Consider the following 23,829-nt stretch of genomic DNA (forward strand, 5'->3'; position numbering starts at 1 on the left):
CTGACGTCTACGAAACGAACAACAACTATTTTTATTGAGGCTGACGCCGACACCGACGCCGACGCCCAAAACTGCGGCAACCAAACGAACATGACTAAAGTTGAAAAAATTACTGCTAATTATTTAGATTATCTTTTTGGCTCAACTTCATCCACGTATTTTAATATTTTTGAAGGACATTCCAACTAAATATGGTTACATAGAGTACGAATGGCCAACTAAGCGAATTTCCAATGATTATCCTGATTTTTCCTTTAACGTGTTGTAAACTTAAAATGAATTTGAATTTTTCTCTAATGATTCACCTTATTTTTTTCCATCAAAAAGTATTATAAAAATGTTCTTTATTGATTCTTATTATTAAATTCTAATATTATTGTTTAATTTTTAAAACTTACAAATTTACCCAACAATAATTTTATTTTAACTAAATCTATATATCATACATAAGTTTAGCTTTTAATCGAATATACAATAATTTATATCAACTTATAATTTTAATAATGAAAGTATTAATGATTTGCAAAGTATAAAACACATATATTTAATAGTTTATATATAAACAAAGCTATATCAAATTTGAAGGATCAATTTATAAATAAATATTCCAACAACAAAATAAGACTGCAAATAGTGATAACTCAAATTGGATGTGTTACTGTTCATATTCTCATTTTTCGTAATCAAAATGTGATGTACCAAGGATAAAGTTGAAGAAGAAAAGTTTGACTTGTTATCTTGATTTGGTGTGTTATTTTTATTTACATTCGAGATTGATTTGTTTGGATTTGGTTTTGGTTGTTATTTACATTTGCTTTTAGTTTGATCACTGTTACTGCATTTTTTGTTACTTCAATCTTCTCACGCACACAAACGACACTAATGATTAGTGAGCCAAAAACATGATTCTTTATGCTTATACAAAATTTCTCCTGCGGATCGTGGCTAATAAAACCACTTTTGCTTGTAACCGAAAAATGCCAAGATCGTTTAGCTGTAACTCTGTAAGCAGTTATAGAATAGGCGGGATTGGTCATAGGGTCCGGGGACAACGCTCCGCAGCAGTATAACTCACAGATTCAAATTCGCGACGGGTGAGACATTTAAACGCGGAGGAGCCGAGCCCAATTACTATATCTATTCATATTCATACAGGCCCATGTTTCCTATAATTAAACAGGTTAGGGTTTTAGCTGGACTAGACCATAATTCAGAATTACTCCGAATATTTTTCTAATAACAAAAAATAAAATTCATTACAAAAAAAAAATAAAAGTTGTGCGCGATAAATAAATATCTAAAAGGAGAAGCCAGAAATATTTTGGCACCAATTAAAAAAAATAAAGCCCAAAAGAAATTAGAGAAGAGAAGAGAAGAGAAACGTAGTAAACCTCATCTCCCGTCTCTTCCTCCACCTCTATAGTCATCGACACGCGATGGCCTCATCCTCCTCCTCCATTTTCACCGGCGTCAAGTTCTCCCCGATCCTAGCTCCTCTCAACTCCCGAGATAGCCGCCGCTCTGGATTTATCAAAGATAGCCGCAGCAAAGTTAGGTTTAATCCCGCCGCGCACCACCGTGTTCGCGTCGAAGCTCAGTCTCTAATCCCTTACAACGGTCTTTGGTATTCAATCACCAACTTCTTCGTTATATCTATTCATAGAGCTAAGATTCTGATTAGAAAAATTAACATCCTTGCTTTGTTGAGATTAGTTTCTTCTCCTGATAATTTGGAGCATGTTAATTTGTTTTTGTGTATTGTTTGTGAAAAAGGGCGAAGCAAACTACGAACAAGGGACGTTGGAAGAGGAATATTGTTCTGGGGGAGAGAGTTACTCAGCCATCGCTTTCTCAGGGACGTAGTTTCTGTCTTACCTGTAGAAAGACTCAACCAGGGATCAGAAGAAGATCGTTACCAGGAGCTTTCGTGGACGCTTCTTCATTTCCTTTGTCCAGGAAGTCTTCTTCTCTGGTTAGTAAGCTGTATAATATCTCATTTGGATTCTATTGTTTGCTTCTTGTGTTTAACTTGACTCCACCATTTGCAGGGCAAACCTTCTCAGATTGTAAGAGCAACTGTTGGACCAGATGAGCCACATGCTGCTGGTACAGCCTGGCCAGATGGTATTGTTGAGGAGAGACAAGATGTGGAGCTATTGCCTCCTGAGATTGATGCGGCAGAGCTGGAAGCGTTTCTTGGTTGTGAACTTCCTTCTCATCCCAAGTTGCACCGGGGTCAGTTGAAAAATGGGCTTCGGTATCTTATTTTGCCTAACAAAGTTCCTCCAAACAGGTAAATTGTGTAGGCTGCTTTAAGTTATAATTAAAATGGTTCCTCGTACATAATATCCATATATCACTTATCTTCTATGAATAAAAAAAATAAAATGGCTAGATGAAGCTTATTTGTACTCTCGATCCTTTAAGGTCTTTCCACTTATTTCTAACGTATGTGGTGAAACTTTCTCAATTGCTAGATTTGAGGCACACATGGAAGTTCATGTAGGGTCGGTTGATGAGGAAGATGATGAGCAAGGCATTGCTCATATGATAGAACATGTTGCGTTTCTTGGGAGCAAGAAACGTGAGAAACTTCTTGGTACAGGTGCCCGCTCTAATGCCTACACTGATTTCCACCATACAGTGTTTCATATCCATTCTCCAACGCACACAAAGGTTTGTTTTCTTGTTTACGGGTTGTCATATTTATTGATTTTTGGCTTCTTTTGGTTAGTTCAGTTTTACAGGTTTTTATTTCCTCTGTATTTGCTTTAACAGATATGGTGCTTATAGTGGTATGACTGACTTGTGGTGCTTAGAGTATAACATTGATTTTACCAATTATTGCATTCTTTTTTTTTTCTTTTTCTACTTATTACTCTTTTTCTTCTCTCCACATCCTTCCGAAGACTTCACTCTATATGTATATTTATCTAAATGTTGCATAGGAAATAATATATCTTCACAAGCAAAAGTAGTGGGTTTGGCATTTATCTGTATTTGTTGATTGACCTTGAAACCAGTTTCTTTGTTTGAGTCGTCTGTACTTGTTATTGTGATAATTTGGAGAGCGTGTCCTTATTTACTAGTTTCATTTTAATTGAAGTGCTGAAACTTTTCAGGACTCTGAGGACGACCTCTTTCCATCGGTGCTCGACGCCTTGAATGAGGTATACATCATGGATTTTGCTATCTAAGATGATTTCTTCCCATGGGATATGTCCTGAGTGTTTGTGTACTGAAAATTAGAATCCCTCTAAATTTCATAGGTATAATTCATTTGGTGGACAAAATCTTATTTCTCTAATGATTACAGATAGCTTTTCACCCCAAATTCCTCTCTTCTCGAGTTGAGAAAGAAAGGCGAGCCATACTTTCAGAACTTCAGATGATGAATACCATTGAGTATCGTGTTGACTGCCAGGTATCCATGAAGAATGTATTTTATATGTCAGCATAAATTTTCTTTTGGTGGGTTGTCAATGATGCATTGTGTTTTGTTTCCTGACACAAGTTGTTGCAACATCTTCATTCTGAGAACAAGTTGGGTAAAAGGTTCCCTATTGGATTGGAAGAGCAGATTAAGAAGTGGGATGTTGACAAAATCAGGAAATTCCACGAGCGATGGTACTTCCCAGCGAATGCCACGTTATATATTGTGGGAGACATTGACAATATACCTCGGATTGTCCACAATATTGAAGTAATGATATTGTCTTTACATTTCTTTTGCATGTTCTTTTTCTCTTTAGTCGATATGCGTTGATTTATGCTTCCTAGTCTATCTTACCCTATCTTGACTTGGACCATCGCTCTTGCACAGGCTGTGTTTGGAAAAACTGGTTTGGATAATGAGGCAACACCCACTTCTTCTACGCCTGGTGCCTTCGGTGCCATGGCTAATTTTCTTGTCCCGAAGCTACCAGCTGGTCTTGGTGGAACCTTTTCCCAAGAGAGAACAAATACTGCTGATCAATCCAAGATCATTAAAAGAGAAAGACATGCAATTCGTCCTCCGGTGGAGCATAATTGGTCGCTTCCTGGAACCAGTGTTGATCTTAAGCCTCCGCAGATATTTAAGCATGAGCTTCTTCAAAATTTTGCAATCAACATGTTCTGCAAGGTTTTGTTTATAATCTTTTGACTTTGACACAGCCCACGTTAGGGTGGTAGAGTTCTATGAATTTTTACAAGTTTTTTTGGTCTGCCTGCAGATACCTGTAAGCAAGGTTCAGACATTTGGTGACCTGCGAAATGTTCTGATGAAAAGAATATTTCTCTCTGCTCTACATTTTCGAATTAACACAAGATACAAGGTATGGCTTATGATGATTTAGGATGTTGCCTTGCTTAAAGACATTTGTTCTCAGATTTTTCTCGAGAAGAAAAAAAATGTTCTCATTTTCTTGTAATGTGCATGCAACTTAGCTTTTTGTAAAGTAAATTGGTCGCCCTTTAAGTATTTTAAAAGTGGTCAATCTAATGGGAGTTAGTACTGCCGTAAATTTGTTGATGTTATTTGTGTACCTTTCAGAGTTCAAATCCGCCATTTACCTCAGTCGAACTGGACCATAGTGATTCAGGAAGGGAAGGATGCACTGTTACGACTCTTACTGTCACCGCAGAGCCCAAAAATTGGCAAAATGCTGTAAAAGTTGCTGTCCAAGAGGTTTGCTTATATCTTTGCTCTCACTTTTCGCCGTAGTGAATACTGTTGTTCTGTTTGGTTGAACCGATAATTTGGACTTGGTGTCAAATATATTGGTTGAATTCATAAGCTAAAGAGATGGTCGAAGCCATTTGTCAGTTTTTATTTGCTTATGAGAACTCGTTCGGCTATATTTAACATGTAATTCTACTCCCTAGGTTCGAAGACTCAAAGAATTTGGTGTTACCAAGGGTGAACTTACACGTTACATGGATGCTCTTTTAAAAGATAGCGAACATCTTGCAGCTATGATTGATAATGTGTCGTCTGTTGATAACCTGGACTTTATAATGGAAAGTGATGCACTAGGTCACACGGTTATGGATCAGACGCAAGGACATGAGACCTTGGTTGCTGTCGCTGGGACTGTTACGCTTGAAGAGGTAGGCTTCACAGTTCCATTTATTCTTATTAGCTTTTCATGTAGAATGTGACACGAAAAGTGAATGTTTATTTCGAAATTCCTGGTGTTTATCAACAAAATGCTCATCAATAACTGTGGAATTTCTATTCCTCCATATCATCATATTAATTTTATTTTATAATATTGGAATTAGTTTTCTCTTATTTTTTTATGCGTTTCCTGTCCAGGTAAACACTGTTGGCGCCAAGGTATTAGAATTTGTTTCTGATTTTGGAAAGCCCACTGCACCTCTTCCTGCAGCAATAGTTGCTTGTGTTCCCACAAAAATGCATGGCGAGGGGGTTGATGAGAGTGATTTCAATATAACTCCCAGCGAAATATTGGATTCTGTCAAATCAGGATTACTAGCACCCATTGAAGCTGAGCCTGAGGTAATCTTTCGTTTGGAACTTATTTGATTTTAACTTCACATAATTCAAGTCTAGATCAAAGGATAGTTCTCAGTCAGTTTTTTTTTCCCTTCATCTTTGCAGTTAGAGGTGCCAAAAGAATTGATCTCTCAATCACAATTACAAGAGTTAACCTTGCAGCGAAACCCATGTTTTGTCCCTATTCCTGGGTCAGGCGTAACCAAATTGCATGACAAAGAGACCGGCATCACTCAGCTTCGCCTATCCAATGGGATACCTGTAAATTTCAAGGTACATTTTGTATTTTTTCCCCATTGCATAGTATTCTAAGAAACACCTCGGTAACATCGTTTTCTTTCCACATTATAAGCTGTTTTCTCAGTTTTGTATTGTCTTATGCTCTCAGCATACAAATCGCAGTTTTAAACATTCTTTTAAAAATATGTTTACTTTTAGCAGAAATTCCATGTTTCTTGGTAAGTAATTATGGGCTCGAAGGAAAAGAAACTATATAGAAATGTTACAAACTGTGGTGTTGATTGATACTACAATTTGCAGATAGATATGTAAACCATCCCCTTGAAATTTTCCTTCTTTAATACAGATATCACAGACCGAGTCTCGGGCCGGTGTCATGCGGCTTATTGTTGGTGGTGGCCGAGCTGCTGAAACATCAGATTCCAAAGGAGCCGTGGTTGTTGGTGTTCGTACACTGAGCGAGGGTGGTCGAGTTGGAGACTTTTCAAGGGAGCAGGCAAGTTAAGCTGTTGACCAACTGCATAGTGATTTCTTACTTAGTACTTAAAAAAAAGATATAAGCTGATCTGAAAGCCATTTAATTTCCGTTAGGTGGAGCTTTTCTGTGTAAATCATTTAATAAACTGCTCGTTGGAGTCAACTGAGGAATTCATTGCAATGGAGTTCCGATTTACTCTGAGGGACAATGGAATGCAAGCCGCTTTTCAGCTGCTTCACATGGTGCTTGAGGTAGTGGATTATAACTAATAAGCTGTAAATGCTGTGTAGCGTTTCTGACTCTTGTTTTCTTATTAATTCGCTGTGTTTTTTATTAATTCTTTGGCATTGCAGCATAGTGTATGGTTGGAAGATGCATTTGATCGAGCACGGCAGCTATATCTTTCGTATTATAGATCAATTCCCAAAAGCTTGGAGCGTGCGACTGCTCATAAACTCATGACCGCAATGCTAAACGGTGATGAGCGCTTTATTGAGCCGACACCTAAGTCATTACAGAGCTTGAATCTAGAATCTGTGAAAGACGCGGTCATGAGTCATTTTGTTGGGGAAAATATGGAGGTAATATCTCAAACTTTAGCGCTTATATTTGCTTGAGTAATATTCATTTAATTGGATTTCATAAAAAAAAAAATATGTGGTTTACTTCAGGTAAGCATTGTGGGGGACTTCTCAGAGGAGGAAATTGAGCGTTGTGTCCTTGATTACCTTGGTACTGTTAAAGCTAGCCATGATTCTGCAAAACCACTAGGGTCTGAGCCTATTGTATTTCGCCAACCAACAGATGGCTTGCAATTTCAACAGGTCAGGAACAAAGCAGTAGTGCAAGGCACTTTCTAGTTCTTCTCTTTGGTTTTCCCATATCCTTAGATATGTGTGATCCAAGCAGGATGTATTGACACATATTAAACCTGGACAGGTATTCGTGAAGGATACTGATGAGAGAGCATGCGCATACATTGCGGGACCAGCGCCAAATCGTTGGGGCTTTACAGTTGACGGGGATGACCTTTTTCAGTCTGTTAGCAAGCATTCTGTTGCTCATGGTAACTTACACATAAATCTAGGAGTCGTATAGTGTAGTAGTTTTGTGTATAGGTCTAGTTCTTGTCTCGTCTCGTCTCTCATCCACCAGAAATGTATCATTTTAGCGGTTAGCTCTAAGATAAGTAGCTTACAGTATTTCATTTGAACACAACAAAATTGCAGATGGACTTTTGAAATCAGAGGACCAGTTGCTAGACGGAAGCGACAGAGAGTTGCAAAAAAAGCTTCGTTCCCACCCTCTTTTCTTTGGAATTTCAATGGGTCTACTGGCAGAAATTATAAACTCAAGGTAACTCTTATTATTCGAAATCTGAGTTTCTATGCTGCTTAGTACCTGATTTGGGTCATGTCCATTATTAATTAGTGTCTAGGAGATGAACGCTTTTTTATCTAGTGTCAAAAATGATGGTTCAGAGAATGTATGTTTATACATGATTGTTTTTTTGTACTTTAGAGCCTAAGGTTGCTCTGCTTCTATGTACCTATTACTTTAGATAAATCTTATCTTCAACCCATTGCTGAAAGAGGAAATTTACGTCATTCATCGCAGGCTATTCACGACAGTAAGAGACTCTCTTGGACTGACATATGATGTGTCATTTGAGCTAAACCTATTTGATAGGTTGAATCTTGGGTGGTATGTGATATCTGTGACTTCCACTCCCGGCAAGGTGTGTGCAGTCTTTGTCTTTTGCTTACCATAGATGTACTGCACCTTTTGTCAACACTTTCCTTTACAAAGTTTCTCAATGCCCTTTTCAGGTGTTCAAAGCTGTTGATGCCTGCAAGAGCGTTCTTAGAGGTTTGCATAGCAATCAAATTGCTCCAAGGGAGTTGGATCGGGTTAGTTGTCTCTTTTGCCTTCTCATCTTCAGCTATTGTTAGTTTGTTTTCTTTCTTAACGGAAAGTAGTGTTTGTTTGTCAATCAATAGGCAAAGCGAACTCTTCTTATGAGACACGAAGCTGAACTCAAGTCCAACGCCTATTGGCTTAATCTATTAGCTCACTTGCAGGCCTCCTCTGTTCCGAGGAAGGTGAGACTGACTTTGCATGCTCGGAAAAGTAAAAAGTTTTTGTGATGTGTCAGTTTTTGGCTTGACTTGTTCTGATGGGGGTTGTTGTGACTATTAGGAACTGTCATGCATTAAAGAACTTACTTCCTTATACGAAGCTGCTTCAATCGAGGACATATACGTTGCTTATAATCAATTGAAAGTGGACGAGGACTCTTTGTACTCCTGCATCGGAATTGCTGGGGCTCAAGCTGGCGAAGACGTTACCGGTAAGTATGACAATCTCTTGAGAAAAACAGTTATGCGATCAGTTGTGGATTGAAAAACTCAAATCTCTCTGATGTGCAGCTCTTTCAGAAGAGGAAGAACCAGAAGATTCTTTCTCAGGAGTTCTTCCAGTGGGACGAGGCTCGTCTATGACCACAAGACCAACAACCTGATCCGCAGGTTTTGGCTTGTAATGTAATGTGTAGTTGAAGACGTGTGCCATAGATACGATACTACAGAAACATCATAAGGCTCGGAAGAAGCTTCATCAGAGGTTATTATTAGAGCTGTGATACAAGAGTACTGTATACTTCTTTGCGATCATCTTAACATCAGTATCTATAGTATTCATATCTTGGTCTACTTCGTATTTGTAACAGTACCAAATTAGTTTACCTTTTTTTTACTGGATCGTTACTAGTACGGTGCAAAATTTATGCAGCTGTAAACGTTATTTAAATCGATACTCATCAGTGAAAACATTAGAGGTGATCATGGACTAGTAGGTTAAAAATTTGGTGGCTTAAGGGTACATAATGACACCAAGAAAAGTGAGTAAAAAAGTTGAAAACCAATAGTTGTAGTTTGTGAGGTCACTGGAAAATGATCAAAAATATAGGGAAAGTTTGTTCCTATGTTCTATCCAGTGTGCATGGCTTATATTTGTGATACAGATTACAACAAACTGCTTCACAAAAAATCCGTGAATGTTCTACCAGTGTGCATTATAGGATTACAAGAAGGTTTACCAGAATACTCAGTCACTAGTTTAATCATGAATAGTATCTTTGGATTTAAGTTTATAGGGTTCCAATTCAAAACAGTGGATTGAGTCGTATGACCATATTCCGGTGTAAGCTAATTTCACACCCCGTCGTTGCCTATTTGAAATCAATGTAAGCACTATATAATCCACCACACTTTTTCCATGTTGTCTTAATTGATCACGATATTTCTTGGTTGAATATTATGTCTATTAACTTAATTCTTATAAACCAAATTATCTTGCTCTTATATTTGAAAATATATATTAAAAATCATTTTGAAGTATATTATCTAGTTTGAACTTTGAAGTGTCAAATAATAATTGTTAGGATAAAATAATGCAAAGTCCTTCGTGGCACTACAAAAATATGAAGTAAGATAATCAAAGAGATCAAAAGCAGTGTTTTATTAATCTTAAGAGTAGGAATACAACATATTGGTGTATAACTTTTAGTTCAAGCTGTTTATCTCTTAATCTGTTGAATGTTGGATCCCCCTTCTAGGGTCTTAGAGTCTCTTATATATGTAGCTTTAAGCGAAATTTATATTAGATTTGGTTATATTTTGAGATATGAAAAAAAAACTCCATTTATTAAAGTTTTTTCTTTTTTGGTCCATAGGCAAGAAGAACTCACGACCAAGAGGTCGGAAGCCACGGCTCAAAATATAATTAGGCCCTGTGCTGTAAAAAAATATTTTCTATAGTAATTGTGAAAACTGAACCTTTAATTTATTAGAATTTTCAAATTTTGGACTCTTAAATAGTAAAAAAAAATTCTGTAAAAAAATGGGGTCCTGTGTATGTGCACTCAGCACACCCATAAAGCCGGCAATGTAGGTTGGTGTCCTACTTTCTCTAGGAGGATCTACCCATGTATTAATTATCCCCAACAGTTTATTATTCATGTTTGAAGTATGGAAATAACCTACGCTTTTCAGATCACCTGAATCCTTGGCTTACGGTTAAGGAGCATGACATCGACTCAGAAGCTACCTAGGACGTTATGGCATGAACTGTTTAACAATCTTACTAGAGGCGTTTAGCTATCAAATTTTGAAAATTGAATTCTCGACCTTTCTTCTAACCTAATTTCCTTTTTTGCAAATGGTGTATATCAGTTGGATCTTTCGGTCTGATCGGGTTACATAATACTATGCATCTTATTAGAACTACATGTTATTCAAAATTGTTGCGATTATTTTGTTGGTAAAGTATGAAAACTATTTTTCAGTTGAGCAAATTAAGTATAGTGGGCAAGTGTGTTGTGCAGTATTAGATTTTGTTTTCTTCACTATTTCCACAAATTGTCCATTAATTTTTACTTATCTCCACTTAGACATTTCAACAAACCATTATGTTAAGCTATCATTATCATACCGTCTTGCATCTCTTATTTGACAACAATAGAAAACACTAAAGTCAAAGTGTCATATTTCTTCGTCTAAACGAGATGCAACTTTCAAACATAAACATTGACAAAATTGATCGTAGTCCTCCTAAAATTTAACATGAAGCGTTCAAACAACTCATACATCTAAACTGCACCACACCATAAATGTTTGTAAACACCAATAGAAGATATTTAGAGCTTGTGACACATGTTATCTATGAAAACTCATAACTAACAACTAACATATCTAATGAAATTCTTATCATCGCAATGATTAAATCTCATACTTATTATATCTATTCAATAAATTTCACTAAAATTATTGTCATCGCCGATATTTATTTTATGAATCAATAACCACATCATACGCGATAATCAATATGAATTTGCTTTACATACCGAACTTCTATTATTTCTTTGTATTTGATTGGATCAGACCCAAACTCTACTTCTTGATGATCGGGCCAAACTTTTAAATTGGATATTATTGGCAAGAATTTCAACACATTCACCATCGAATCATAATTCCACATTCGCTATATATCAAAAATCTCATACCATTGTGGTGATTCTGCTCCGCTGACGGTTGTTTCTGGTAACCGGAAAGTGATAGTGAGTGATACATATATTTTATGCAAAAAAAAAACTGTATTTCTTCCAGCAACATAAAAAGACTCAATCAAAACTATATTAACCAAATTAGAGACTATGTATTAATGTGAAGAAAATAGGATGGCTGACTTCAAACACTGTCAAAATTCAAAATTATCTGACTTTTTATTTTGAGTTGGGGGTTCTGTTGACTCTATGTCAATGTGAACAAAAACTGTTTATTGAAATCTTTTATGATCAATAATATATTTGAAAATGGTAAATAATTATTTCTCTTACAAAAAAGAAACACTAATAGTGATTGGTGAGTCTTCTTACATATTATAGAGTATTGAAACATGTGAAGATACTCAAAATTATTTGGACGGTATTTGGTAACTGCAAAACAAGAAATGTAATCACCAAATTAAGATGAAAACACATGTTCCAATAGGAGATATCGTTAGTTCAGCAAAATTGTCTACAAGAGACATGAGATATCATTAGTTAAGGCAAACTTGACAAACAAGAGACTTCTTGTTCCTACATTAAGTACAAAACTATTGTTAAGCACAAAAGTAAGATGAATTACCAAAGACTATTCAATACATGCATGCAGCACCAACAATCAACACACGCATCACTCCTTCAAAACAACTTTAAATACGTCAAACCTACTTGTGTAGTTTCTACGTAATTAATAATCTTTTATGTATAATAAATATGTAACCAAATCATTATAAAAGGCAAATGTAATTCTCACACACTAACTGGCACCATTTCAATTGTATGTGTTTTAATGATTCAAATATTTTAATTCATACAATAAATAGTTTGCAAACTACAGATAGAGAAAATTTGGTACCCTAACGACAAGAAACGAAGTCGATGAACAAATTGTCTTTGGCAAACCCAAACAGTCAGGGGAAAGAAAGGCAACACTACTCCAATATATGCCTTTTAACTAGATAGAGTAAAAGTAGGGCCTGTCCCGTTTCGCGTCTGATGAAGCAATTTTGCTTTTCTCGGTTTAGTTAAATTAAAATCACCAAACGTCAGTGTCCCAATAAGTTGCAATAGTTAGAAATTAAAAAAAAAAGTGAAGGATACATATACAATATATAACATAATACATACCATATCAAGCACAATGGGGTTGTGGAAATGGAATTATCACATTGTTAATCTTTTTTTTTCCTTACAATTCCTGCAAACCAAAAAAAAAACATTAAAAACTATACATGCTATATTAACACAACCCAAAAATATCAATAAAATGCTTTAAACGCTTAGAAACAAGCTCTTAGCTTTCATTGAGCCGTAACAATGATAATCTCTCTTCTCCTTTCTTTCTGCTCAAATGAAACCAAACCAACAAAGATCTGATTTCTATAAGTTGGCATTTGTTTTTTTACAATGGACAGCTAAAAATGCTTAGCAATAATAACCTTTTGTTTTGTTACACGAAACACAATAAATATCAATCTCGTTTCTTTAAATTCATAAGGAATTAAGTTAATTATAATTTTATTATTAACTTGGCATTGAATATTTTTCGTTGTTGATGGCAACAACAACAAAAGAAAACTAGAAAAATATCAAAAAGAAAATAACTTATTTATAAGTGTTAGTATGTGGGATAAAATGGTTACAGTTTGTGTTCAAAGAGAGGATACTCATCTGCTGCTGCCTGGTGGACATGTTTACCGCAAAAGGTAGATTCGTCCATCTTCTTCACGTGAACCCCAAAAAACATTCTAAACAAGTCAAATTTAGCTCATCAGTAAACCGTTTCTGATTTAATTCTTCACTAATACAAATCTACAAAAATATGTTTAAATTGTGCTCACCCCGTACATAGTATACATCTGATTCAGTTTTCTTCTACCAACCACATCCCTCCTAGTTCAGTGATCCACGGCACCTGCTCACGAAATCAACACTTGAACTCAGGCACAACACATCAACAATAAATATAATCAAGAAAATATACAAATCATCAACCCATCAACAACTTACTTTTGCGCTTTACAGTTGCAAGGGATTTTGTTGTCCTCAAGCGGGAATTTGTAGTTGTAACTTATTTCTTCACCAGCGTCAATATGCCGTTTCGCATAGATAAATATCTTCTTCTTACCGTCCACACTTATAATCTTGGTGTAACAATTAGGCTGCAATAAACCAAATGTCTTCTATAAGAGGCTCCCCAAGGAATCCACAAAACAAATTACTCGTTCATACTATACAATTGTTACCTCACATGAATGGTTTATAAACCTTGCTATGCCACCTCGCTTTGTGGCATCAATCTAAGATTCACAGTAAACAACAAGTAATTCAAAAGCCACACTTATCAATCTAAGATTTAGATAAGAATTAATGTATTGCACAGGTGACTAACCACATAGCCATCATCAAGCCTGAAAAGATAACTGCTTCCAATTCCCATCTTTTCATATTGGTGTTCACGTATCTCAGATATCTGTGAGATTGACATATTGAACCACAATCATGATCAAATTGAAATAGAAATAGTCTTTCCTTAAGTAGAACATCAAGGTTCATCAAAGAAGCTAAGATACTGTACAGAACTACTACCTACAACAATAAATCAATTCAATGGAATACATGATCAAGTAAGTCATACTTACAGAAGAACGTATCAACTCTCCAACATATTCGATCACAAAGTCCTCTGCGTCAATTGGTTCAAGTGCGACAAGACCCCAATCATGAATTTTGCTTTGTTGAAACCGCAAACGCTTTTTCCTAGCCTGTCAACGTCATGACACAAAACAAAAGAAAAATATATATCAACACCACACGGATGTGTCACTCAAAAAGAAAACTGTTTTGTTTTTATTTTATTCACCTTCAACTGAGAAACTTTTAAGAGGTCAGCACCATCGGCAGCAGCTAGAAGATTACGCATCTTTGCCCTATTAGTTCTTGCAGAAAGAACGTTTTGAGAAGAACTAATTTTGGAACCAAAATGTTGCGTGTGCACGCAAGAACTTCCCCTAACACTAGCTCTCTCTTTGGGACTAGCCTTTAATGACCATGCACGCCAATGCCAGCCATTAATAGATGTGCGTGCACATCCATCGGACTTTGGCATTGGAACTAACACCTTTTTATTGCTCGCTTTCGTTCCCAATTTTACCAATGGTTTTAGTGCAATCGACGTAGGTCTGCTGTCATTATCCACTGCCAAATCCTCAATGGGAGAAAGCTCTGTTGTATGTTTTGGTAATAGCTTCCTTTTAAGCTTCAATTTCTTTGAACCTACTATACAAACCAACCAATAAATTTAGTTTAGGGTAAATGATATATATATATATATATATATATATTTGAGAGAAATATTAAACCATAAAACCTAAAAAGTGAAAACTTTTTAAGAAATAATTGCCTTTCTGCATTTTATTTGATGTATTGCCGGGAAGCTTTCCTTCATTTCCAACAGCACTCTCAGAATCCTTGGGGATATTTTCATCTAATGAATGCTTTCTCTTTAGAGTTGATGATTCCGATGCTTCATGAAACAAAGTACTGAATTGTTAAAATCTGGGGACCATGCATTCAAGAAGCCAGATCTCTCCTAAAGGAACTAGAGTATCTAACAACAACAAAGTACGATTCTAGAAACTTACGCTTAAGAGACTTCTGTGATACGCTGCACGCAGACTTCTCCACAATATTTTTTCCTTTAGCTGCATCTTCTGGAGATAGTAAACTAGTAAATTAATCGCAGGATGCATTCCCAAAACCTGAGAAAAAAACTTAAAGAGATCTTACTTTTCCGTCTCTTGCTGAGGCGTTCAGGGGAAACCTTATCCCTGGTTTCAAATCCAAGGCTTTCTGTATCAGTGTCTTTTCCAGAAATCTCAGTATATCCTCCGTTTGCTCCACTGCAAGATTGTGCTCCTTCGACTTCTGATGTATTCTTTCTCTTTAGCTTTGACACATTAGCTGCTTTTCAGAAGGATGGGATTAGTAGGCTCGGGGTACATTGTAAAGAAGCTCAAGAGCCCAGACGACAGGAGGTTAAATGTACAGGAAACAGATAAAAGAGTCTTCTACCTTTTTGCACTTTCTGGGAAGACTTATTTGAAAGATTTTCCTCATGATCTCTGAAGCCAACAGTTTCCACGGATTCTTCAGCAGACAATGAAATCTCCTCACAGGATTTTGCAGCGTCTGTACCTTCTCTTAACTCTTTTGTTTTACTCTTTGATATCCCTAATAGATTTAACGAAATAACATGAAACGGAAAAGAAAAAACACAAACCCTGATATCAAAAATAGAATCACACATATATACTACAAAGAAAACTTACTTCTCAGTCTTGTTATAAGAAGTTCGTCATCAAATTCATCTGCCATTCCAACATCTTGGTTTTTCTCAGAAATCACCTTGAGATGAGCATCTTTACTAACCTTTCCTTTCCGAACCTTCGTCACATTCTTAATGATAGCTGCATAATAATAATAATAGAACAGTATGCAAGTTAAAAGCAGTTTCTCTAATTTGGATGATAAAGGCTGAGAATACATACTTTGATCCTGCTGGACAGCATTCCTTATCTTCGGCTGACTTGGTTTACTAATTGACAAATTTTTACCGGGTGTATCTTTAGAAGGTTTCTTAGATCGTTTAACCAGAATTTTTTCAGAAGATCTGACACATTGTTTCTTTGGCTTCTCTGCTGTATGACTTGATATACTAGACTTTACTGGCTTTTTGATCTGAGCATTCGCTTTGAGCTTCCTCGGGGCGATTGTTTCTTTGCGAGAAACTTGATGGCTTCCTTTCTGTGAAGCAAGGAATTCCTTAAGAGAACACTTCATGAACAGTGATTTCCAATCTTTCATAACAACATTATGCAACTTCTGTCTACATAAAGCCGTTGCAACATATTCTTCAATCTCAGGAACGGATTCTTTGGACCTTACAGGCCGAAAGTTACAGCGCAGAGATGGCCTTGTAATGCCGCTTTCACATCCAGGTGGTGGTGGCTCATGAATATCCAGAGTATCAACTTCATCACTGACCGGACTGTCTGATGATGTCTGCAATGTTGTAATAAAAATATTAGCAACAATATCCTCAGATGTGATTTGCTGAGACGATTCTCCCTTTTCACCAGACTTTTCCAAACACGACGAGTTTTCCTGCAGTAGTTTGCAACAATATAAATTCAGTATCCACACGCTAGCATGCCACAATAAAGAACTGAACTAGAAAGGAGGAAATTTTCTTGGAAATTTTCAAAAATGTTTCTCCTTACCTCATGCATTTTGCCATCTTGGACAGTACTAGCAGCAATGTTCGCACCATCTTCAATGAGAATGCCAATATAATCAGTCAGATGAGTTTCCAGAGACGAAAAGAGCTCACTTTGTACGTATTCCGATATGCTTGCTACAACGCTTTCTGTTCCATCAGTGACTGGTAAGGTTACTTTCCTAGATGACGGTTCATGAAAACTTGCTGCTTTGGTAGCTAAGTCATATGCATTAGAGTTAGCAGTTTTGCAGGAAGAGGAATCCACCCTACAAGTAAACTGCAAAACATTAAAAAATGACATTCATCACATTAATGAACAAAACTAATAAGAGAAAATGACTCTTTAGTAGAAAAAAGAAAAAAAAACTGACACTTTCAGCTGCTTCTGGTTTTTCTGAGTGGTTGGTATGGGAACCCTTGCAGTAGCTCGAAACGGTTGGGGTATCAGGAGAACGAAACCAAAGTTTGTTCTTTCGCCAAGATGATGTATATGTTGCCACAGTATCATAAAAGACAGCATTCCACATAATTTGCATGCAACTGTTGTGAAGGATTCCACATACAGCTGAGCAAGATGTCTGAAAGTTCTCGGCGCTTCCAACACATTTAGTGTATTTGAGCGACTCTGAAACTATTCGACTAGGATCCTCCTCATTCTTTATGTTCTCACAGCCTGTTGCTTCAGTGGTTGAGACAGCAGTTTTCTCCGGATTGATAACTTGAGACTGCTCACACAAAGCGTTACTAAATTAAATTACGATTCAATGATAGCCCCACAAGTTTTTTATTTGCATGTATGTGCATAAAAGGTGTGCATGTGAATAATGCGCAAAAACAAACTGAATTACCGATATGCATTTAACAACATTGGCAGCAGAACTGGCTGGAACAGACTTGAGATGCTCGTCTCTTTTCTTCGCGTTAAGAAAGTCTGAAATTGTGCTACTGATGATTTCATCGAGGAGAGCTCTTCTAGCTATTTTAATTATTCCACTCTGAAGCTGAGAAGAGAGCTCTTCAGATACTTCAGATATGAAGCTCGCCCCAGACACTGACTCATCACAATTTTCACTACCACATTTATCCCTCCATACACCAATTAACGACGCTAATGTGATTGGTCTTAACTTATTTTCAACATCCCGTATCTGCAAAACAAAAATTTTAAGCAAACGTGAGAAAAAGAAGAGAAAACATATCCCCAAGTATTCTAAGAAGGAGCAGTAAATGCAAAACAGTAAAGGGGTAAGGAACTTCAGAGAGATGAAACAAGACAAAAATCACACAGATGCATAAATAAGCAAAGCTAGGCAGCCACAAGGCTTCAAAGCGGTATCACTATAATTGTATATTCTTCAACTAATCACAATCTTTCAGAAAATCTTTTAATGTCTCTATTCTTTACAACTTACCAGGGCTGCATCTGAAACATGTCCATGCTGCTGCCAATTCCAAAGCTCCAATAAAGTATATGGACCATGATTTCTACCCTCAGCATCCACAAGAAACCAGCAAGCATGTTCGCTTCCCTGGAAAAAAAACAATTTAAGAAGTTTCTTTATGTGTACTCGAGCATCATGTCCGATGAATTTTCGAAACGAGTTATCACCGTGAAAGGAAGTTACCAATGAGATGAACGAAGCTAACAAATTCACTTCCTCCTGGTTTAACATTCGCTGATCCAAGAGCGAACCATTAGAACTGGGCTGTGGAGGATGGAAAACCAAATGAGCAGCAGCAGAAGCTGTATGCTCTGCTTGAGTCTCACGTTGATGGACATTTATCATTCCATTATGTAGATACGCAAAGCCAGTGGCGACATGTTCAGGAAACTGCTTGAAGTACTTTAACGGTACAGAATTGTGCATATAACCGTTGATAGTTGGGTATACAAGAAGATCCTCAGGTAGAAAGCCAGAGGATAGGCCATCAAATAGCTGCTGTTGCGTATAAGCGCCAGACATCTCGCCTTGCTGATTAACGTACATCCAACCGCTCGCATACATTGTATTATACCCTGGAACCTCACTCTTGTCTGTGCCGCCGCCACCACCACCACCAGCGTCATGAACCTCGCGGCCTTCTCCATTAGACCTGCAGCTCATCTCCAAGGCTGAATCCATACCACACAGTTCGTCGAAATCGCAACGAGCGGAAGATACAGTTGCCAGATCATCGCAGCTGAGAAGCACAAATTTAGAGTTAATTTTTAAGATTGAGCATCGAATTAAAAAAATTATAACTAAAAAGTGGCACCTGTCGTCACAAGAGTAATCTTGTGGTGCTATGGAATCATCGGAACTGTAGACTCCGATACACGTCGAACCAGAGAAATTTGGTTCAAAAGCAGAGAGTCTCTTCCTTGGGAAATAGGAATCAAGTGCAACCATGGCCCTTGGAGAAATCTTCTCTGCATAAAGTTTCATTCAATAGTTGAAGAGTAATGTACATAGAATTGAAATCGTAGGCAATTAGTACATAGAGAAATTCAAATTGAATGAGGAAAATCTGAAGCGAAAAACGAATCGATCGTAACAGAGCACAAAATCGAGTCGAAAGTAGACCTAATTGGATAAGGCGACGCAAGCGAGATCAATTTGCATGATCCTCGCAAGCTGCGACATTCAATCGAACGGCGGGGAGAGAGAGAAACAGGGACGTGAAGGTGTACCTCAAGAGAAAGAACGTCTAGTCAAAGACGATCAAGGTAGCGACGAGACTGTTCACAAAAATTGGAGTGAAATTGATAATGAGTCCTTGGAGAAGAAGATTTATCGAGATAGAAACAAAAAAAAAAAGAAGAAGAAGAAGCAGACGAAGAGGGAGAGTTTCGGTAGAAAAAAGAAAAAAAAATGGAATAACAATTAGGGCAGGTTAATGTGGAGTTCTCATCTCGATGCCACCTCATCAAATATTAGTACTCTTTTTTTTTTTGAAAACTTAAATCAAATATTAGTACTTATTACCCACGGCTTATTACTTTGCATATTTAGTTTTGACAAACAAAAAAAAAACAATTTTACTCAGTAGTCACCTGGTTGTCAAAAAAAAAAAACTCAGCAGTCACCTGAAAACAAATCAGTAAAAGTGGGCAATTTGCATTGTAGCCCTGTTCTTTTACAAGATGCTGAGATCGGCGATTGCGTCAAAATAAATATGTTTTGAGAAAATTGATACGGAAGGAAATTGAATGTGTTTTGAAAAAAAATATCAGACGCCAACAAATTCCGAAGACAGAAAATGCAGAGACCACCAACGCTATTATTTCCAGCGTCAGATCTATCCATTTTTTTAGCCATGGATTTGCCATAGGAGTAGTTGTGGATTTGCCATGGGAGTAGTTGTAGTTTCTTGACGCAACCGCCAATCTCAGTGTCTCAAAAAGTTGCAAGTTTTTTTTTTTTCTCAAATTGAAATTCATTCATAAAGGAAATACCAATATTCATATAAAAGCTGGCGACATAATGAAATAACCCCAGAACCAAGAGCCTACAGGAGGCGGCCACTGAAACCCACATTGGGGCAGCTTATGGATACACATCATAAAAACTAAAACAACATACTAAAACCCACATTAGGGGGGACTTACGGAACTTAAACCGTACCAATAGCTTGTAAACACGATTAACTACTACACACGAACATGAAACAACTCAATTCAGCAGACTTCAAAGCTAGGCACATGTCAATAATCAGGATTTACCGCTGCTGCCCAAAGCCCGCCAGCCGATAACCTCCACCTCTTGCACCCACACCACGACTTATCGATGCTGCCTATGCACGCCAAACGATACCGTCCAAGAACCTAGAACTTCATAACCCGACAGGAGGGACCACTACTTGATCCACGCAACCTTCAGTTACGGATGTGACGCAATCATAAACGTCCACTCACTCCTAGAAAGAAGTTCAACCAAAACACCACCAAAATGAGGCCTTACTCATCGCAACCCTCCAGACGCAATAAACGTCCACTCACTCCTAGAAAGAAGTTGCAAGTGTTTTTTAATGTTCAGATCGTAATAATGTATATAAATTTCATATCTGAACTTACCAATGTCACGTAAAAACCTACATTGGCTAACCAAACATTAGTCAAACGTTGTTTCTTAGTGAATCAGATTTCACTTGGACGAATATATGTCATATAATGTCGTTTTAATTTAAGAAAAAATAGGTTTGTCTTCCTACTTTCCCAGTTCGACAATGTTCTAACCCAATATTGAATATTGATAAAAGCATTTGTCACAAAACTCATCTCATAGTATGATATCATTAAAAACTCATTGCACAGAAGATCTAGGAACAACCTCGATCGTATCTATCTAATCTATTAAAAGAGGAGTACAAAATTAAATTATCCCTTAGTTTTCCACTATATTTACAATAGTATGCCACTGAAGTTATTAATTAACCTATCTTTTAGGATTTTTGTCTTTTCTCTTCAATTAATGTATTTCCAAAATCAAATTCTAACTAAAAAATCATGGTAACAATAATTAATAAACCTAAATTTTAATATTAATTGTCTTTTTTTTTTTTATTATACATATGTGTGTTTGAAAATAATTAATTCCATATATACATTTCATAATTACATACATTATACGGTAATTATTTTACTAATTCCACATATACGTAGTAAATAGTATACAAAAATTTTATTATACATAATCATAAAATTGTGATCCATAAAAATAGTTTATACAACAATTTTATTATATATAATCATAAAATTTTGATCCATAAAAAATAAAAATACATTTGTGTGACTTTACAGGTCATATTCTAAATAAATAGATGATATAACTAAGGGTTTACATGATAAAATAAAACTACTCAATATAAACTATAGAATTATTGTGTTTAGAAATGTCATATTAAAAATAAATTAAACGGGTAACTTTTAAAATATATATTATCACTTATACAAATAAATATTTATTTATAAAAAAAACTAACACCTGCGCGGGTGCGCGGGTCAAGCTCTAGTTATATATTAATTGAGAATCATTAAAAAAATTGTAATCTTAAATTTATACTAATTAAAAAGAAATTCTACTTAGGTGTTACTTAATTAGGATGTCAATTTGACTTACGTGTCAGATTAAAAATCAATTGAAAAAATGTTGGTCCAAATCCAATTACTAGGGACCATTAATTAACCTAAAATATAAGAAACACGTATTATTTCATTAAATAAAAGCTACGGAATTACCTAATATAATTAACAAATATATGACAATTAATGACTATAAATAATAAAGATTAGATAACAATTTTTGCATCCTTTTTAATTTTGTTTAATTTTATATTATTAAAAAAATTAAACAATCACATTAACCATATAATAAAAACAGATTTTTTTTCTTATATGTTATATTTTTTTTAAATGACTTTAAATTACAAAAATTAGAAAACCTTATATTTTATATTTAAAATTTTTTAAAACGACTTTAAATTACGAAAATGAGAAAACCTTATATATGTTATATTTTGATTTTTCTAAATGACATTAAATTACAAAAATGTAAGTTTTCCTTAAACATACGACTAAAAACATTAAAATGTCATGTATCAATTCAATGGTTGATCTGAAACATTTCAAAATCATTTCAAAAGATTTTCTAGACTAAAATCACCTAAAACTAAGTTCTCTAAAACTAAATTCGGATGCAGAAGATGACAAAAGTGTGGAGTTTAAGAAAGAGAAAAAGACTAGGATAGCACCAAATCAAGTTTTTGTTCCCAAAGTAGCACTCAAGGCTCAAAGTCACAAAAATAGGTTTCATTAAAGAGGTAAATATACACTTATACCCCATGGGTTAATTAATCCAAACCTTAGGGTTTAGAGTTAAGGGGGTAGGGTTTTGGAATTAGAGTTTAAAATTTTATAAAAAATAAATACTAAAATAAAAAATAAAAATTTTTAAAATAGTTTCAAAAATTATTTTTAAACTATAAAAAGAAAATTTGAAAAAAAATAAAAAAAAAATTCAAAATTTTTTTTTTAAAAAAAATTATAAAAATTTCGAATCTGAAAACATATAATCTGAAACTATAAAAAAAAATTTCTTTTTTTTTTTATTTTTTTTTTTATTTTTTTTTATTTTTTTTATTTTTTTTTTATTTTTTTTATTTTTATTTATTTTTGTTTGTTTATTTAATTTTAAACCAATGGTATTAGGGATATTTTACCCTTTAATGAATGTCATTTTTGTGACTTTCTCCTTCTAATGCTATTTTTGAGACATAAACTTCAAAAGGTGCTATTATTGACAATTGTCCTAGGGATATTTTACCCTTTAATGAATGTCATTTTTGTGACTTTCTCCTTCTAGTGCTATTTTTGAGACATAAACTTTAAAAGGTGCTATTATTGACAATTGCCCTTTAAGAAATCATGATGAATGGGTCTGTCCCTTGCTCTGGACTTGACCTCTTCTTTATATATATAGTGCTCCTAGGTCGGTCAACTTTCCGATTTACTATAGATTTGATTTTATTCTCTTCCTATTTTCTTGGATTATTTCTTATCTCTTAGTTTATCTTTTTGTGTTTGAAAGTATACATTTTCTTGTTTATATCTCTTCTTTCTTCTCAAGTAAAGAAACTGTTTTTTTGTTTGGACCTCTTTTACGTTTTAGGCATTTATGGGATGTTATGTGACTTCTCTCGCCAATTCCATCTTTTCTAACTGAGTTGTGGTTTTTTTGTGCTGATGGTTTTCTTCAAAAATCATGTGGTGTTTACAATTAACCATTTTTGTCTTAAACTCAATGTTTGCCCATTTGGAACAAAATCAGAATTTTCTAATATGAACCCGCAAAATGTTCGACAACTACTCATGAACAAATGAAGTTACAACGAAATGGAGCCAGCGGGGAGCAGCTTTTGGCGATCAAACATTGGGAGATCAGGTTGGTCGAGGAGGAAGTGGGTGAGCAGCTTAATTGACAATGGGAGAGCAGCTGGAGCTGATGGGGTGAGAAGTTGCAGCTGATGGGTGAGAAGCTGCAGCTGGCGACTAGGGCCGGCTTATAAGGGGGGACAAGCGGTGCGACCGCCCCGGGTCCGAGCCCGTGTCCCCCCGTGTAATGATAAATAAGGGGCCCAATTTTTTATAAATCTATTTTTTAATATATAAAAAAAATTATAAATACAATAAATAAAATTGAAAAGGGCCCAAAATTATTTGATATGTATATAGTTTTATTTTCATTACA

General features: G+C 35.7%; 2 protein-coding genes across 2 annotated transcripts; one reads left to right on the forward strand and one right to left on the reverse strand.

Moving 5' to 3' along the window:
- The first annotated feature begins 1,301 nt into the window (after positions 1 to 1,301).
- Positions 1,302 to 9,058, forward strand: LOC103838743 (stromal processing peptidase, chloroplastic). The gene is made up of 24 exons (XM_009115197.3): positions 1,302 to 1,624; positions 1,774 to 1,972; positions 2,049 to 2,293; positions 2,478 to 2,676; positions 3,123 to 3,170; positions 3,317 to 3,424; positions 3,515 to 3,703; positions 3,824 to 4,123; positions 4,215 to 4,316; positions 4,535 to 4,669; positions 4,867 to 5,091; positions 5,300 to 5,503; positions 5,606 to 5,773; positions 6,087 to 6,236; positions 6,332 to 6,469; positions 6,572 to 6,799; positions 6,890 to 7,042; positions 7,158 to 7,284; positions 7,448 to 7,574; positions 7,836 to 7,956; positions 8,048 to 8,128; positions 8,219 to 8,320; positions 8,418 to 8,568; positions 8,648 to 9,058. Exons 1-24 carry the CDS (start codon positions 1,437 to 1,439, stop codon positions 8,737 to 8,739), a joined length of 3,780 nt encoding a protein of 1,259 aa, XP_009113445.1. The 5' UTR covers positions 1,302 to 1,436; the 3' UTR covers positions 8,740 to 9,058.
- A 3,034-nt stretch (positions 9,059 to 12,092) lies between these two features.
- Positions 12,093 to 19,477, reverse strand: LOC103838745 (histone-lysine N-methyltransferase ATXR7). Its single transcript, XM_018654916.2, is given in 21 exon segments — positions 12,093 to 12,332; positions 12,451 to 13,070; positions 13,164 to 13,237; positions 13,333 to 13,484; positions 13,569 to 13,622; positions 13,715 to 13,795; positions 13,965 to 14,087; positions 14,186 to 14,601; positions 14,726 to 14,848; positions 14,967 to 15,035; positions 15,112 to 15,285; positions 15,397 to 15,555; positions 15,654 to 15,791; positions 15,873 to 16,518; positions 16,521 to 16,880; positions 16,975 to 17,328; positions 17,452 to 17,751; positions 18,016 to 18,132; positions 18,229 to 18,784; positions 18,860 to 19,013; positions 19,275 to 19,477. Coding segments are annotated over 18 exon segments (3,978 nt in total). The 5' UTR covers positions 18,994 to 19,013; positions 19,275 to 19,477; the 3' UTR covers positions 12,093 to 12,332; positions 12,451 to 13,070; positions 13,164 to 13,215.
- Positions 19,478 to 23,829: the final 4,352 nt, after the last annotated feature.

The sequence above is a fragment of the Brassica rapa genome, chromosome A09 (genome assembly GCF_000309985.2).
Source record: "Brassica rapa cultivar Chiifu-401-42 chromosome A09, CAAS_Brap_v3.01, whole genome shotgun sequence".
NCBI lineage: Eukaryota > Viridiplantae > Streptophyta > Magnoliopsida > Brassicales > Brassicaceae > Brassica > Brassica rapa.